Raw genomic sequence first — 18,240 nt, 5'->3', positions numbered from 1 at the left:
ATTTAAGGGGGTCTGAATACTTTCCGTACCCACTGTATGTAATGGATACCTTTATAAAGGTATAAATGGTTTGCATATAAAAAACAGTCATTATATAATAAATTATTTCATTCAGTGTCATTTTAGTGCTTTTCAAAATGCTTCCAGAGCAGTTGAGTGGATATAGTTATTAGGACATTCCCTTCACATTGGCTCTTCTGGTCCTGATTTTAGTTCTGGGCACCGATGACATAAACAGTGTTTCCGTCAGACAGTGTTTTTGTGGGAAAAGCCCTGGCCCTTGTTTGAAAACCTTGCCCATCTTGCATAACCAAATTCCTTTGACGTTTTAAAGTGATGTTCTGGATGATTTCAGAAATCGCAAAAAGCTGCAGTATGCTGTGAGACTGACTGGTTAAGACATTTATTCATGGAAGTCTCTCCATGCACGGACGGCAGGGTTTCAGAACAATGTGTGTCTCATTACTTTAATTAACTATGTCTAAGGGAAGTTCTAGGGGAGTTCCTGCTGTTATCCAGTGATGGAGATCTGAAGCATTGCATTCAGTTTTATCAGTGCTGAACGATGATGTTTGCATGACCTCATTATAATAATATCTTCATTTGCATGATATATTCCCCATAGACTTACACTAGGGGTGTGACGAGACACTTAGCTCACGAGATGAGACAATACACAATTTTTGGGTTCACAAGAGCAAGACAAGACGATATTTACACTATTTTTAAGAAATCACAAAAAAGTGCATTTTGAAATGTTTCAACTAATCATCTTGTTATGAATGTCACTTCAGTTCTACAGTTTTGCGTTCAAAACTGCAGATTCATTTAGTAAAGTGTGTTGCTCGGAAACACAACGGTCCTGGTGGCTTTGGTTGGAACGAATTCATTTGCGAAATAGAGCAAATTAAACACAATATTAACTTCTTGTTTATTGAACTATTATATAAAATCATTATTTCATTATTTCATTTTCAATTGTGCTGATATCATGAGACTGATATTCACCTCAATAAAAAATATCATCATGTTTTAATATCAAGGAATCTTGTGGCTCGAGATGTTGTCACACCCCTATTTATTACACTGTGTAAAAAAAATTTTTTTTGAAGTTGTAAAAAAGATTATTACAGTATGTTTTACAAGAAAAAAAATTCTACTTAAAAATTGTTACTTGCCATTGTGAAATTCACTAGCAATGAGAAAAAAATTGCTTCTATACCATTTTTTTTTTCGTTGTTTGGTTGACGTTAATATTAAGGGATGTTTCGAAATGATTTTATGTGGAAATCAACAATATGTTAGAATTGACTCAACACTGAACTGAATCATGACACTATTTTCTTCTGTAGAGCTTCTTTATAGTTGAACTACAGTAAATTTGATTTCATAACTAATTAATTTTTGCAACCTTTGCACTTGAATCAACATTGAACTAAATTGAGCTGAATAATGGCACCTGCTTTTTTTGTGCTGCTTTACAGCTGAAATTTATTTCATAATTGAATAACTTTCCAACATTAGCACTGTTGTTTTGCAGTTCAATAATGTGAAACTGCTTTGAAACAATCTGTAACATATAAAGCATTATAGAAATAATTGTGACTTGACTTAGAGATGCTATTGGTAGAGTTTAACTTGTACTAAACCAAGAATATTTGTTTAAAAACATGTTATGCATCTTCACACATTAAAGTTATTTCATCCTCAAAATCTGAAAGTAAACTTCTTTCTGACCTTGTACGTCTCCCAGTTTCGGAAGAAGTTGACCGATCCGTCCATCCGTCGCTGTACGACGGTCCAGCCGCCGGGGTCGTGTCTCTGGTCACACCAGACCTGCATCAGTTTGTTGGTATTTTCTGGCTTCACCAGATACATGCCGCTGTTGGCGTGGCCTTCCTCTAGAGCCTGTAAACAGTCTTTGAACGGCCCTGTTTTGGAAAGCAAACACGTGCAATATTTAAGTCATGGTTTTCTCTACAGCATCTCTGAATTTAATGTCAAAATCAAATCAGATGTGGTTCATAGCTGCTTTAGATTATATTTGGACATCGCTAGCCATGGATCCAGCTGTCTTTGTGGACAGAATTGCGAAAGAGAGTCACTTATTGATGAGCAATGCCGGGCCAGGACCTCCAAGAGCTTGTTTTCTTTTGTCTGTTTCTGTCCGTTTAGTTTGATTCGTCCCAACTGTGTTGCAACTATTGGATTGTAGTGTTTATTAGGTGTAAAAATTGAAAATTACTAAACATATTGAATGCATGAGCCTGTAAATCGTACTATTATGCCATGCACTTATGCAACCATTGTAGAGGACATGTTGTTTTCTCATCTGGGCTCACAAGTTTCCAGCATCACATTTGAAGCAATGCCGTTTTCATTATGACTGCATGTTCTAAACACCTTTTTGGGCAACCTACAAACTGGCCTATGGAGATGGAAAATCATCTAGAAAATGAACACGCTGGCTCTGCTACTGACTGAAACCATCCTGCCTCCAGCATCCCTGTAAAGGAGTCTAATGAGTTAGCGAACAAGCTTCAGTCCAAGAGCCAAATCACACCTCTGTTCTCAGACGGGATCCTTCATGTTATTGTTCCTATATTGTCTGGCCTCTTTGGAGTGTTTCTGCCAAAGGTCGTAATGTTAAACACTGTTCTTTTCCATTAGAAAGCTAATGAATTTAGTGGAAGATGCCTGGATGAGGGTGAATGTTGAAGAAAGATCACACCATTTGGTGCCTCTTAGAAACAGACACTGATTGCATTCAGATTTACACAAAAGAGACTTGTTTTAGTAGGTTTAGCTTTCTGATCCCAGCCATCATCACCCTCAGGCCATCCAAGATGTAGAGGAGTTTGTTTCTTCATCAAATTTGGAGAAATGTAGCATTGGATCTCTTGCTCAGCAATGAATGCTCTGCAGTGAATGGGTGCCGTCAGAATGAGAGCCAAAACAGCTGATAAAAATATCACAATAATCCACAAGTAATCCACACCACTCCAGTCCATCAGTTAATGTCTTGTGAAGTGAAAAGCTGCATGTTTGTTTGAAACAAATCCATCATTAAAGTGTTTTTCACTTTAACCTGTTGCTTCTGGTTAAAATATTAGTCCATAATCCATAATAACGCTTCCTCCAGTGAAAAATCCATCTCCAGTTGGCCTCTCACATCAAAATCCACCAACGTATTTGTTGTTTTGAACTGTTTTGGCTTGTAAACGGTGCTTGATCTGTGCAGATTTCTCTCCTGATTCAGACAAGATGACTTTTTCACTGAAGAAAGCAGTATTTTAGATAGAGGACTCTATGTAGTATATTTTAGCCGGAAGCGACGATTTGAAGTTATAAACATCTTAATGATGGATTTGTTTCTTACTAACACACGACTTGACGCTTCTCAAGACATTAATTGATGGAGTGGTGTGGATTATTGTGATGTTTTTATCAGCTGTTTGGACTTTCATTCTGACGGCACCCATTCACTGCAGAGGATCCATTGCTGAGCAAGTGATGCAATGCTACATTTCTCCAAATCTGTTCCCATTAAGAAACAAACTCATCTTGGATGGACTAAATGTGAGTAAATTTTCAGCAAATTTTAATTTATGGGTGAACTATTCCTTTAAGTGTGAGCATGCAAATTGTACGTCATCAGTAGAGAGTCAGGCCGAATTGATATCATACCAAAGTTACCAGATTATAGCAAGACATTCATCCAAAGGTCAGCTACTTTCAGAGAACATTCATTGAAGTTCTGTCTCAAATTATCCTTCACCTTTTGTCACGCTTGTTGATTTTTTTCCCCCAAATGGTAATAGAAAAATACAATGTAATCTCTTCAGATGAATTTGATTCGTTACAGTTTTTGTTCTGATTAGTCTAGGTCCCCTCTTACTGCTGCTTTTGACATTTCATTTCAGATTAGTAGTTTTCTCGCTGTCTGCTGCTGAATAATCAAGCATTATGATCTCCAGATGGAAGGACTGGAATTAATCTGCTTGTGACCAGATCATTTTCCAGACTATTAACGAGCAAGTGCCTTCTCATCTCATGAGTAAGAGCTACTCACAGTCTGCTCTGAAATCACAAGCCGGGTTTCCATCCAAAGTTGCGAATTTAACTTGTGCGCAAAATTGGAATATCATGTAAAACATTTGCGAACAAGCACTGTTTCCTTCCAACGAGTCAGAGCGAACAAAATCATCATCACTAAGAAAAGTAGGAGAAGCTACTGAATATAATAATTTTCATATATAATAAATTACTTGCCCCTCAGAACGAGCAGACGAAACACAATGAATGCAGTTATTGCTTTCGGAGATGGATGCTGCTGTTTGGGAACGCAGCTGTTTAACAGTTCTGGGAGGCAATTATACAGAAATACTTTGATGACAGACTTTGCTTGGGCATTTCCGAATGACCATATAACAACATTTCAGATGCTGTGGAACAAGATCGGTCCGCTGGTTAGTCAGGATTTGCCGTCCCATAGCGCAAAATCACATGAAATTTTTGATGCGCTTGGAGGAATTTATCCGCAAAATGCTTTTCCATCTCCCATTATTTGCATTAACCATTTTTCGCAACAAGTCAAAAACCACCTCAAGCGAGCGTGAAAACTTTTTTGTGAATTAATTCAGCTTTTCCATCACTCGATTCTGATGCAATACTTCAAAATGCGCATACAAGCAGGGTGATGGAAACCCAGCTACAGTCATCTCTTTCTGAAAGGACCTTCTGTATTCTGTGCAAGTTTTTAGATGGTTGTTCATCCTTTTCTGCTCTATTTTATGCATAAGGACATCTTTTCAGAGCAAGTCGTTGTGCAAAATCTCATTTTCACTGGTTTCACTGGATTCCCCCCTCCCAAAATACTATAATAAAACAAGCTTTTTAGGGTGTAATTATTATTTTATTTTGTTTAATGCGCCATCAGACCAGATCCACCAGAATGATTTGCATTGGAAGTTTTATCATCATTAAATGTTTTAATATGATATATTGGATAAAAGCATCTGATAAACGACAAATGTTTTACATTTATGCAATTAGCGGCTGCTTTTATCCAAAGCGTCTTACAAAAAAGGAACAAAAGCAAATGTGACCCTGCCTGTGAAAACCCAGCTAAAGTAATTTTTTGTGATTTACTGTTTTCTACATAAAATCATCCTTCATAAAGATGTAGAACATTCTGTGAAAATATAACCTTTATATCTTTAATATTGAGTGAGTAAGGCCATGTCAAAGATTGAAATCATAGTGAAATTAATGGTTGAAATCAAACTTTGATGCTTGTTCTCTCATAATTAGATTTTTGAGACTTTAGCCTGGGTTTCACAGACAGGGTCACAAATAGTAATGTATATTTTGCATGTTATTATATGAGTTTTATGTTTGCAGGTGTAAATGTCATAAGATACTGCCAACTCATCTGTTGCATGTGGAAACTAAGACTAAATGTGCTGTGCATATGATAAAGTAGCAAGTAGGGCTGGGCGATATAGCAAAAAAATGTGTCAACGATATAATGTTTCATATCGTTCGGTATCGATAATTATTGACATTTTTTTGGAACCTTTTTTAAAACATTTTTTTTTTTTTTTTAACCACTGTATTTATAATTAACAATTTATTGAGACAAATCAAACACAATAAAAATTAAACAAATATCTAATTTCTAATGTTTTATATGTAGATTAAATAGGTCTTTATTGTATAGGTCTAATTGTCTCCTGAGGGCGCAATGAGCAAAATAATGCAGCGCATTTAAATTGTCAGCGCAAGGAAGTAACTCTATAAAAACGTGCATTACGTCTAAATTACTCATTACTCATTACTCATAAAAATCAAATATAATTTTGTAAATTGCAATACATCTCTTCTGTGAGACGTGAGTGCAGCAGTCATATTTGTCCGTCTAAAAAATGTATGCGAGTATGCATTCTGTGTGAATGGCTTGGTTTTCGGTTTTAACCCATTCAAGATCTTCTCCGCATTGAGCTTCTATATTTCTCTAATATTTTGAATGAATAACGCAGCAGCGGCGCGTCTCGTGGGCTAGACTAACAAAACATTAAAATGCAACAATGTCGCTTACATCATTATCACCGCATGTCGCGCGCCACTGATGACGCTTCCAGACGCACTCCTAACATTCAAATGCAAATGTTTATTTTAAATTCGACTAATATTCATTCTTTATTCACAATCTCCTCATCACAGGCAGGCACAGCACTCATTTCAGCATGTGTTCGTGTGTGCTGTCTGCGTCACTCATAGCACGTGCCTATATCCTGCACTATATCGAACAATTTTTCTATCGATATCGAAGAAGGTGTACCGTCGATAAATATCGATACCGTTTTATCACCCAGGCCTAGTAGCAAGTCAGTATTTTATTGTTAAGTGCGCATGAATCTGTTAAAACAAAGCACATTAGCACATTACAGTTGTTTGTTGTGGGTGAAAATCGTGCTAATAACTTCCAGAGGCGTGATTTAATGGCATGTTATAAAGAAAACAGGGCGACAAGATGGATTTGCAGAGGACTGCCATGGATAAAGTATGGAAGCTTATCTCTGCCATGGGATAAAAAAATATGAAAAAGTTAATTGCGAGTTTTTATCTCACAATTCAGACTTTTTTCCTCAGAATTCTGAATTTATATTTCTCAGTTCTGAGTTTATATCTCATAATTCTGATGTTTTTTCTCTGAATTCTGAGTTCTTGCAATTAAAATTTTTTTTCCACCACGGAATAAAAAATGAAAAAAGGTAATTGCTACTTTTTATCTCATAATTCTGACTTTTTTCCTACTAATTGCAAAGTTTATATCTCACAGTTCTAGCTTTGTGTCTCACAATTCTGCCTGTTTTTTTTTCAGAATTGTGAGATTACTTTTTTTTCATCTCATGGCAGAAACAAGCTTCCATAATATACCCTGTATGTGTGCTTTGGTTTTTGTGAGGGATATTTCAGAAAAGTGTCAACTGATTCATAATCACAACCGCACCATCACCCCATTATTTATGTTCCTATACTGCATTTCATTTGAGCATCTCGAGGCAAACAATTCTCAGTTACCACAAAGAAATTCCCATATAGCAGAATATTAAACAACACTTAAATAGACCCCTTCCATCAAACCACAGATTTCTCTGCAAAAGTGTCTGGAATCCCCCATTTAAGGACTTTCAATTGGTTCATGTCTTGTCGGGTTTTCCTCCCAAGATTAATGTGCACTCTTAGTTCAGAAGATGTGTTGCCAAATTATTGTGTTGTAATGGGACGGAGGCCAAGCTCTGAGTGATCAGCGGCAGGGAAATCCACGTGTTGCTTGTGTCGCTGAACTTTTAGGCTGTTTTCTTTGGAAGCACTGATGTAACCAAACCACTTAGGCGTATCCATACATATTTATCATACTCAGTGTGCAAAATACAATTAACCTTGTAAATCTGCTGAAACACTGCAAGAAAAGGAAGATGGCTGGCTGCGTAATGTTTAGATGTTTCTCATTACTCACCCCGATCCTGTTGCGTATACATAATGCTTTGCAGAGACTTGCGTCATGATTTTGTAAGGAAATGTTTTCTTTAATGCTTTCTGTAATTTAGGCAGAGCTTAATGTTTCTTTACTTAACTCTATTCATAGCATACAGTATCCTTCCAATGTTTGGAAATGGACCAGGTTTCAAAGAGGAGTTTTGGACAGTATGAGCATAAATCCTTGTCAGTTGTTGGAATAAATGGATTAAAGTAACTTGCAGTTATCATTGCGACAGTAATATCTTTTTGTTTACGTCACAAATCGTGCATGACAGTCAGATTACTGATTGATTGGCAATTACATTTAGTGCACAACAGACTAATTAAAACAAGATTCGGTCTCTGTTGAAAATAACCCACTTAAACCAGCACTTAAATAGTTTGTTGTTCTGGTTTAAAATGGTTTTAGCTGGTTTAGCTTAGACCAGCAAACTGGCTTAGACTGGTTTAAGATTACTTCTTTATTTAAGATGTTTTCTAAATTCTGGATTCATTGTTTTTGTATGTTTTTTAAAATGTTTGTTTTTAGAGTTTGTGCTGTAACTTATCAAAGCAAAGTCATCACAAAATGGAGAATTTATGCTAATATTGTTAAAAATCCCACTTTTTCTAAACTTTTGGAGGGTTCTGGATATACAGTACCAAACAATACCACTTTTTGGTGCCGTTGTTTACATTACAATTGGTGCAACTCAATGTGTGTCTTCATACGTCTTTATATAAACCATTCAATGATTATACTGATTTAGAGGGATGGTTCATCCAAAAATTTATATTCTGCCATCATTTATGCGCCCTTATATCTTTTAATCTATTTGAAGATATTTTGAAAAATATTTTTTGTCCATATAATGAAAGAACAACATTCAACCCCATTGCATTGCATTTTATGAAAAAAAATATATATTTTTATGTTCCACATAAGAAAGTAAGTCAGAATGGCTTTGGTTTATTAAAAGGATAAAAAAAATAACATTTTCATCATTTACTCACCATCATGTCTTTCCAAACCCATAAGACTTTGGTTAGAGATAATCACTTTATACGATGAACGATTTTTATTTAGGCACGCATGTTTAAGCTTCCATGTTTACCATATGTGATGTGCTCTGCGTATGTGTGTTTATATAAAAGCCTAAAATAATTCTGTTCATTATATAAATAAATCGTATCTCTTCAAGATTTGGATTTGTTTTACGATGCCTCTATGACCAATTTTGGATCTTCAAGTTTTGGTTATCTGGACTTTCAATTGAGAGAAAGAAAAGATTTCAGGTTTCATTAACCCTTGTGTGTCCTTAAGATTTTTTGTCCTTTTCTTTTCTTTTCTTTCCTTTCCTTTTTTTTTTTTTTTGATCATTTTGGCTGTGTTAATGCAAAACTGTATACATTTTGTAAAAATGTGCATTTGTATTCCAATTTTAATATTTGACCCTCATTTTCTATCAGACATCTCAGGAATGAGGACCTTAAGGACAAAATATCCCCATTAACCCCCCAATTAATTCCAGTGCCATTTAACCATAAAATCATGCATTCTTTGTTAAAAGGCTTTCATTCTATTGGCAAGGCTTTACATTTTTATTATTTTTTAATTGTTTACTTTTTATTATTTTATTTTTTTTTACTATTTTTCACCATTTTCTGAAGTCTGACCTATGGAGCAAATACTTTTTTTTCTTGTTTTCTGCTTTTGCTGAAAAAAAATGACCAATTTAATTCAAATGATGCAATTATAATTGTGTGGGTTTATTGCTTTAGTTTGTACGTGTGTACTGAGAAATTGTGTGTCTGTGTGTGTGTGTGTGTGTGTGTATGTGGTAGGTTTTTTTATTTAAAAAAAATCTGACATTGCACAGAAAATAATAATATCAAATTTAATGTTATTTCTAATTATTTACATATCCATGACTAAAATAATAATACAAAAAATGCTTAGCATTAAGTATATGGAATAGAAATTTTGTTTTTTAAATCAAATTCAACAGTGACATTATGTAAACAAACTGGCATTTAAAGGATTAAAACCCTAAAAAAGAATGAAGTTTTGGTAATTATGTTCGATGAAATATTACATTTTTATGATCGTATTTAGACATGGACATTTTTGTCCTTTAAAGGGTTAGTTCACCCAAAAATGAAAATTAGCCCATAAATTACTCATCCTCGAGTTATATTAAAAATTGTCTTTGATCTTTCAAGCTGTTTCATGGCACTCAGCGGGTGTTGCATGCATCAGTCCAAAAGCAGTTAAATAAAAAGCGCCCATCCATAAAAAAAAGTGTCTCACACGGATCCGGGGGGTGAACAAATGCCTTCTGTAGCAAATCGATGCATTTTTGTAAGAAAAATATCCATATTCAAGACGTAATAATCACTTTAATGTAACTTGCACCAACAGTTGTACACGGAAGCAGCTCCGGGAGGACGACGTAAGATGTCGGCGTTGCGCATACGCCGGTGAGTCTTGTGAAAACCAACGTTTGTTAACAGGAGCAAAGGAAGCAAAGTTTCCTTACTTTAGCAAAGGAAAACCAGTCTCCTGCGCTTTGATTGCTCGCAAGTGATGAAAGGTGCTGGTATTTGTGCTCCAGATCCCGGTAACGCGCGGTTAACTGCTGCATCTCTGAAGTGTGATTCAGCACGCGGTTCTCCAGCTGAGAACCCTCGAGCGCGTTGTCTCTCTTGCGGATGATCTCGTGCAGCAGCTGCATGTAGAGCTGCGTGACCCGGGAGTTCATGTTGCGCGACTCCTTGCGAAGCAGCTTGACCTCGTTGACCACGCCGCCGTCCACCTCCACCAGCTGCTGCAGCGTCTCGATCTGCCGCCCCTGCTTTTGCGTCCCTCCGTTTTGTTTTTCAAAGGTAGTGAAGTTAAAGTCATAAGTTCCCAGAAAAAATAATATTCAAGTAAAGTACAGATACTCAAAAAGTGTACTTAAGTACAATACTCAAGTAAATGTACTTAGTTACTGTCCGCCTCTGAACAGAACACATGCTGGGTAATTTTGACCACAGTGTCGGACCGAGTCCCAAAACAAACTCGCAGCCAATCAGCAGTAAGGGGCGTGTCTAGCAATGATAGGGAGAAGAGAATGCTCAGTGAGTGCACAGGACGGATATTAGCAGATCGACTATAGATGGAGAGAGATGGCAGATAAAAAAAAAAGAGGAACATTTCGGAGGAACAAAACATTAAAAAGAAGGGTTACGATCAGGCAAGATGTAGGACCCGTGTAAATATTGGAGCAGATTCCTCCATCGTCGCTGCCAGGGTTGTGAACGTACGTATGGGGCGGAGCTATCAAAATAGGGGCGAGGTCTTGTTGAGGTATGGGCGTGTTTGTTTTGGTGCTTTCAAATATCACCATTGTTTGGCAAAAATCACTTAGTGCACCTTTAAATGTTTCACCCAACAATACTATTGTTTCGAAATTACTATATTGCTGGCTTCAGATTTCATCACTTTCTGGCACATCTAAAACTAAATGAACTTGAAATGACCTTAAACATAAAATTATTCAGCTTTTCAGCATTTTTTGAAATTAAATTAAACTCGCCTCTGTGACCTTGACCATCATGTCTGAAAAGCCTGAAAATGACTATTAATATTGCTTGTAACAATAATAAATACATATGTATTTTCATGCTTATGTAATATGTATTATTGTAGTTTTTGTTAGTTGAAGTCATGTAAAAGTGTTTCAAATGTATTTGTGAATAGATTTGAACAAATAGTGTGTTGATAAATTGGCCGTGATTGTGGGCAGACATCGCGTGTCTCTGCAAACTTGTCAAGTTGCACCTGGTTAGTTTCATACCTATAAATTTGTTGCCTATTATACACTTACATATGCTGTTGAGATTTCGAAATAGGCCATTCATGTCGTTTGTGCAAATCCAAGGAGTTTTTATTTGGTTATATATAAATAAATAACCTGAAGCGAACTGACTTGAGAAAAGTTTCGATGGCATTTTTTTTCATATTATATCCATATGATGCCTAATATAGCAGTGTTTATAAGCGCATCACTGCTTTGCGTTCAGATGTAACCACTGTACTTCTGCTTTTCCATAAACGCCACCTACTGTCAGAGAGTGAATTTGCATTTTCATTCAGCCTGTTTGCTGTTTTCCCCCCCCCCAGACCAGTTATATGTAACATAAATAATCATTTATTAGGCTGAAATGTGATGTTTGTCACTTTATAAAAGTCAAACCGTATTATTTGCACTGTAAAGTTGTTTAAATAATAGTTTGTATGGTCATTTTACAGTTTAGGATGTTACCATAGATATTGGTGTTGCTTCAAAACGACGTTGCTACCTAAACATGTACAGTAATGCACAAAACATCACTCTCGTGCTTACGAGAGTAAGATGTCATTACTGCAAATGACTAAAGGTATTTGTTGGATTTCTATTTGGTGGATTTTTTTTTTTTTGGCTGCATATTTAGTTTTGTATCTATGGGCCTCATTCATGAAACATTCGTAAATATATGAGTCAATTCTGAGTAATTTATGGGTAAAACGGACCTTCCCGAAAACTCTCCTCAGGATTCATAAATACTTCGTAAAGGTCAGATTTGATAGTTAAATGTGTCTGTTAATGAATTCCAATCATTCGTAAATAGGGCGCGCATGCACGCACGCTCATTCACAATTAGCATATTCCCCGCCTATGAATTACAGCTACGCAAATTACATATCTAGGAATGGTGTGGAATCCTTGGACTCAATTCTCAGGTTTGGTAAGTTATATAGCATAAATGCATAAGAGACGTTTATAATGGGTTTTCATGTTTTTGAATCATTGCTCCGGCCTGACAGGGCATCGTCACAGTATGGTGAGGGGCGAAACATTTCTGTCTCACGCTTGAGGTATTCGGCCAATCACAACGCACTGGATAGCTGGCCAATCACAGCACACCTTGCTTTTCAGACCGATGAGCTTTGTAAAAATCAGAAAGGTGGGGCATAGAGGAGAAACAATAATGTACAGTATGTGGAAAATAATGTGTTTTTTTAACCTTAAACCGCATAAACACATTTCATTACACCAAATGCACAAAATAATGTTCTTTTTAGCAACATCATATGACCCCTTTAAAGAGTAAAAACGAAAAAGAAAAAAAAAAAAGACCGGGCAAATGAACTCGTTAAATATCATTCTAATACATAGTTCATAAAAATGCAGTGTCATCAGTTTGTCTAAAAGAATACAGAACGTTTGAATGTTTTACGCACCATTTAAACATTGTACGGAGCATGTGTAAATTTATTTTGTACCAACTAAAATTTTCAAAATACGAACATTTTCATGAATCCGAAAATTTACGTCAGAATGACTTTCCGAATGATTTACACAAAAAATCGTTCTGCTCGTGTTTCATGAATGAGGCCCATTGTACGTTTAGCTGATCTGTACGCTTGTAGAGTTCAGTATGTAGAACTTGTAAAAGAACCCATGAAGGTTTATGATTCAGACATGATCTCACCCCCTCCTGTCTGACAGACAGCCTGATTGATGGGACACACAGGTGAGCCAAATAAAACAGGAGGATGAAAAGAGGTGATGTACTCTACTGAACTCGAAAAGCTCTTCCGGGAGGAGCATGTTGCAGTGTTTCAAAGCAATGCCCATTGCGGCTTGCGATGCGGTCTTCATTATGTCCGTCTTAATGCCGGATCTTGTGACCGGCTGTGTCTGCTTCAGCACATTGTTCCTCGCTGCTTGGGATTCCTGGGAAGTGATCAGCAGGAATGCCCACTTTACTTGAATCTCTGTGTGGCTGCAGTCACATTGCAACTGTACAAAAGAGCAGCTGCTGTCATCATTTGGCATTTCAACATAATTTATTCCTGTAAAGCTTGTATATATCATGCTTTATTAAAGTATTCATGCAATTTTCTTTCATTTAAAGAATATGATGCATTATAATGGATTATTTAACAAATAATTTCTGATGCTGATCTTGTCTGTAATGCATTATACTCTTTAAAGGTATAACCAAAAATAGGTGAGTGATTATTTTAATTAATATATTTTATTGTTTACAGTTCACAATAAAACATCATACAATTTTTAAGTTGCATTATAAGGCATTATAATTGAATTAAAAAATATTAAAATATATGAAGTGGATAGTTCTGACTCTAAATTCTAATGAAATTAGATGATTATGATTATTATAAATAATAATTATTAAATTAATATTATTAAAATAAATTATATTTAAACTACATATATTAACTAAAATAATAATAATTAATAATATTCATTAATTTGTAATATTATTATTATTATTTAAAAAGTAATTATATTTAACAATTAAATATATTGATAATTAAAATAATAATTTATATAAATAATTAGTAACCATTTTTTATTATTATTATAAAGAACAACAACAACAGTAATAATCATCATCATCATTATTTTTTTTTCTTATATGATTTTATCAGTTCACAGTTCATTAAGAACACTCCTTTTAATGGTAAAATCACATTAATATATGCTTTAATATATACAGGCATCATTGAGAGTATTGCTGACAACTCTTCGGAAGTGCTGTATAAATGGCATGTTTACAGTGTTTGCAATGAGTTAATGTGCCGATTTGAATAGCATGGCAAGGGATTTGAATGGAGACCCTAAAAAGTTGGTCTGAAGTTTTGAGTGAAGAGTCAGAATCAGAAAAAACTGCAAGTGTGTCCAACTGTTTCAACGACCCCTGCGGACAAAAACAGAGACGGCTAACACCGACGCATGCCCACACACGCTCAGACCTTTTTCTGTAAGCTCCTTTTCTAAAGAAACTCTTCAGCGAAGTATCTGAACTCTTGTGTTTACCATTATATTTTTTTACTGTTTCTCATGAATAAAGCAGCATAAAGACTCTTTGCACATGGACCAGCAAGTATCTACATAGAAAACAACCCAGAAACTTCATAGAAACACCCTGGCTGACTTTGCACGGGTCACATTTTGTTCAGAGAACGTCAACCCAGCTTTGTTTTGCAGGAATTGGTCGTCATTCTGATTCTCTCATTCTGGCTCTATCCACAACAAGATTCCTGAAGGAAAGGCTTATGGGTGTTTCTGGTCCCGCTGACTCACTGGTTTGTCCTGCTGTGTGGTCTCTCACACGCTTTCATTTGTCAGTCACTCTAACAATAGCATTTTAAGCCTTAATAAGCGAGATCGCAATCTGCCCGGTGCTCAGGGAAAACTCAGCACAACAGTCTGTGATGAAGGACAGTACATGGTATTTTTCAGTATGAAAAGATTTGTTGAAATTCCATGGCTGAGCTGAACTCCTGGGAGTCACTTGGAATTTGAACCGGCTTTGCACCATGTTCTCGCTTTGTTCAGTGTAAATCTGTTGATGAAAACAGCAGCGCACGGCATGTCTACAGTAAATCTGCCTCACGCTGTTTTGGGCCACACAAAAGCTGTTAAAGAAATAATTCACCTAAAAATCTAAATTTGCTGAAAATGTACTTGTTTGTTTCTTCGTCAGATTTGGAGAAATGTAGCATTACATCATTTGCTCACCAATGGATGCTCTGCAGTGAATGGGTGCCGTCAGAATGAGAGTCCAAACAGCTGATAAAAACATCACAAGTAATCCACTACAGTTCATCAGTTAACGTCTTGTGAAGAGAAAAGCTGTGTGTTTGTAAGAAACAAATCCATCATTAAGACTTTTGAACTACAAACCGTTGCTGTTTGGACGTCATTCTGATGGCACCCATTCACTGCATAGGATCCATTGGTGAGCAAGTGATGCAATGCTACATTTTCTACTAATGGAAAGACCAAAAATGATTTTCTTGTAAAATGTGTAAAAAGTGTAATTTTAGAGCTTTCTTTGTATAGAAAAGATCAGTTGTCTACAAAACATTTGATAATTTCTTCCATGAAAGAAAGATAATCATATGTTTATAATCAAAGAATATATGTTTGGAACAGCATGAGGATGAGTAAATGATGACAGAGCTCATTATTTTGTGCACTGTTCCTTTAAGAGTTGCCTTGACTCAACATGATGTAACACTTACATTCATCATCTGAAATATTTCTGAGTAAAATGGGATATAAAATTAATCAAATAAACATGACTTGATTTAATCCATCTTGGAAAAGTTCAGAGGCTAAGAAAGCTATTAGGTCTTTGTTGAATGATTATGAAGACAAATATTTTTTTGCACTGATGAATCCTTCACAGTAAGACCAGAAACATGTATGAAAAAAGTAAATAGTCGATTTTGCATGCAGAAGAACAACCAGTGTTGTCTTTGCCAAAGCACTGCATGTGTCCATATGTTTCCCTGTTTTCTGTTCCTCTCAGTAATAAATAAGGTTGAGCTCAGGATGTACTTGGCCGTGATGTAAAGCTTAGACATCACTTCAAGTGTTGGATTGCGCAGCTTTTGCTTCGATGTTCTGTGGATGGGATCATAATTTGGCAGCAGATGCTGTTTTTAGCCTCAGCTGTAAAACGGGATGAGGTAAGAGCTCAGACTTGCAGTAAATCAAGAAACATTTAGGAAATCACACTGAGAAACGGACATTGTCATAAAGCAGCGTTATTTTCTTTTTCCTTTTAAAGTTGTGGATCAGTGTTTGGGGTCTGTTTCAGAGATGTGTAGTTTAGCCCCTTACCTAACGGGACGTGATTAGTGTTGGTGGTCCACACGGGACCACAGGGGTAAAGGGAGAGCTGGTTAATGTCCTCTTGAAAAGTCTCACCTCATCCCATCATTATTGTAAATTATCCAACATGTGTGACTGTGTCATCCTGTGTTATTTTAGTATCACTTACAGAGGGGCAAAAAAGTATTTAGTCAGCCACCAATTGTGCAAGTTCTCCCACTTAAAAAGATGAGAGAGGCCTGTAATTTTCATCATAGGTATACCTCAACTATGAGAGACAAAATGAGAAGAAAAAAAATCCAGAAAATCACATTGTAGGATTTTTAAAGAATTAATTGGTAAATTCCTCGGTAAAATAAGTATTTGGTCACCTACAAACAAGCAAGATTTCTGGCTCTCACAGACCTGTAACTTCTTCTTTAAGAGGCTCCTCTGTCCTCCACACGTTACCTGTATTAATGGTATCTGTTTGAACTTGTTATCAGTATAAAAGACACCTGTCCACAACCTCAAACAATCACACTCCAAACTCCAACCTTTGATTTTCACCTTGGATTAAAGACAGGGATCGGATTGGTGGTCTTTAACATTCATTCCGCTTAGATACTTTAAAACACTTTAATGAAGAAATTGCAAAACAATAAAAGCTGTTATCTGCGCAGAAAGAACTTTGCTTCTGCTCGTGTCTGTCATTGCGGTTTCTAATCTAAGGCACGTGAGACGACACAAACATCAGAGACTTGACTATATTACACATTCATGCATGTGCATTAGAAATCAGTAACTCATTCCCTGTTTTGTTTTTTTTATAGCGAATAATATGCACAGTGTAGAGAAACATTTTCTAGCGTCTTTAAGATTGCGTGGTCACATCCCAAATGACAAATAAATAAATAAATCAAAATCTAATCTTAAACAGCACAAATTTCTTTGAAAGCTTATTTACACCACGGAACAAAATTTAAACAGGTAAATGCAACTTTTTAATCTTGCAATTAGTGACTTTTTTCTCACTATTCAGAGTTTAAATCTTACAATTCTGACTACTTTCTTGTAATTCTGAGGGAAAAAAATCTGATTTGTGAAATATAAACTCTCAATTGCGAGTCATAGTCAAGTTTCTTTTTGCGTCAGAATTTTTCTCTTTTTATCTCTCAATTATGACTTTTTCACTCCCAATTACGACTTTGTCTCACAATCTGTACTTTTTTTCCAGAACTGCAAGAAAAAAAGTCAGAAAAGTGAGATATAAACTCAGAATTGCAAGAAAAAAAGTCAGAATTGCGAGATAGAAACTCAGAATTGTGAGGGGAAAAAGTCAGAATTTCAAGGAAAAAGAGACAAAATTGTGAATCTCAACTTTTTTTTCTTTGAAATGCGAATTTATGCGCAATTGCTCAAAATTGCAAGGACAAAGTCTGAATTGTGAAATAAAAAGTCGCAATTACCTTTTTTTAAGCTTCCATATATTTCAAGCCACAAAGATTTTAGACTGTTTTTTTTTGTCTCAGTTGTTTAGACCAGTGTTTCTCAACCTTTCTTTAGTCACGGCACCCTTTGGAAATTTTAACAAACTTGTGGCACCCTACAAAATTAATTTTGTCACAATATTTGAATTTCTAACTTCGATATGATAATTTGAAAAGTATAGATATTAAGTACAGCAGGGAAGAACTGCAGAATATAATGTCATACAGATATTTTTAATAATATTTAAAAAAATGTGTCCATCAATGGTGGCAATCAGTAGGCTAATTTCTAATGAAGAGACCAATTTATATGACAGATTTTAATGTAGGCTTTTATACATATGTAAACATTATTTAATTACCATTAGAACTAGCTATCTCACTCATTTTTGCTCACTCAGTGTTTTTTTTTATTTTACAGTGGGGTAATTTTGGTGCAGTAGCACGAGATAGCTTGATTTCAAACTTTGAATTGAATAAAAAATGACAAGTAAGCAGTCAGTAATAAAATAAGAACAAATAAAGAAATTAATAATGATAGCACAAATAAAAAAATAACGACA

At 35.7% G+C, this 18,240-nt stretch overlaps 2 protein-coding genes across 3 annotated transcripts in view; one reads left to right on the top strand and one right to left on the bottom strand.

The window, feature by feature from the left end:
- The window catches only part of LOC107557584 (angiopoietin-related protein 2), an 8,931-nt gene extending 6,949 nt beyond the window's left edge, over positions 1–1,982 (bottom strand). Inside the window, exon 1 of the mRNA XM_016241059.1 lies at positions 1,738–1,982. Within this exon, the coding sequence (XP_016096545.1) occupies positions 1,738–1,878 (141 nt within the window). The 5' untranslated portion in view covers positions 1,879–1,982. The remainder of the gene's footprint in view (positions 1–1,737) is intronic.
- The window catches only part of LOC107557582 (ras-specific guanine nucleotide-releasing factor RalGPS1-like), a 149,793-nt gene that overhangs the window by 81,225 nt on the left and 50,328 nt on the right, over positions 1–18,240 (top strand). The gene's annotated exons all lie outside the window — the stretch shown is intronic.

This window comes from Sinocyclocheilus grahami, unplaced genomic scaffold (assembly GCF_001515645.1).
Source record: "Sinocyclocheilus grahami isolate Dianchi unplaced genomic scaffold, SAMN03320097.WGS_v1.1 scaffold609.1, whole genome shotgun sequence".
NCBI lineage: Eukaryota > Metazoa > Chordata > Actinopteri > Cypriniformes > Cyprinidae > Sinocyclocheilus > Sinocyclocheilus grahami.
Note: the sequence above shows the minus strand (reverse complement) of the source record. Positions and strands in the feature narration are given on the sequence as shown.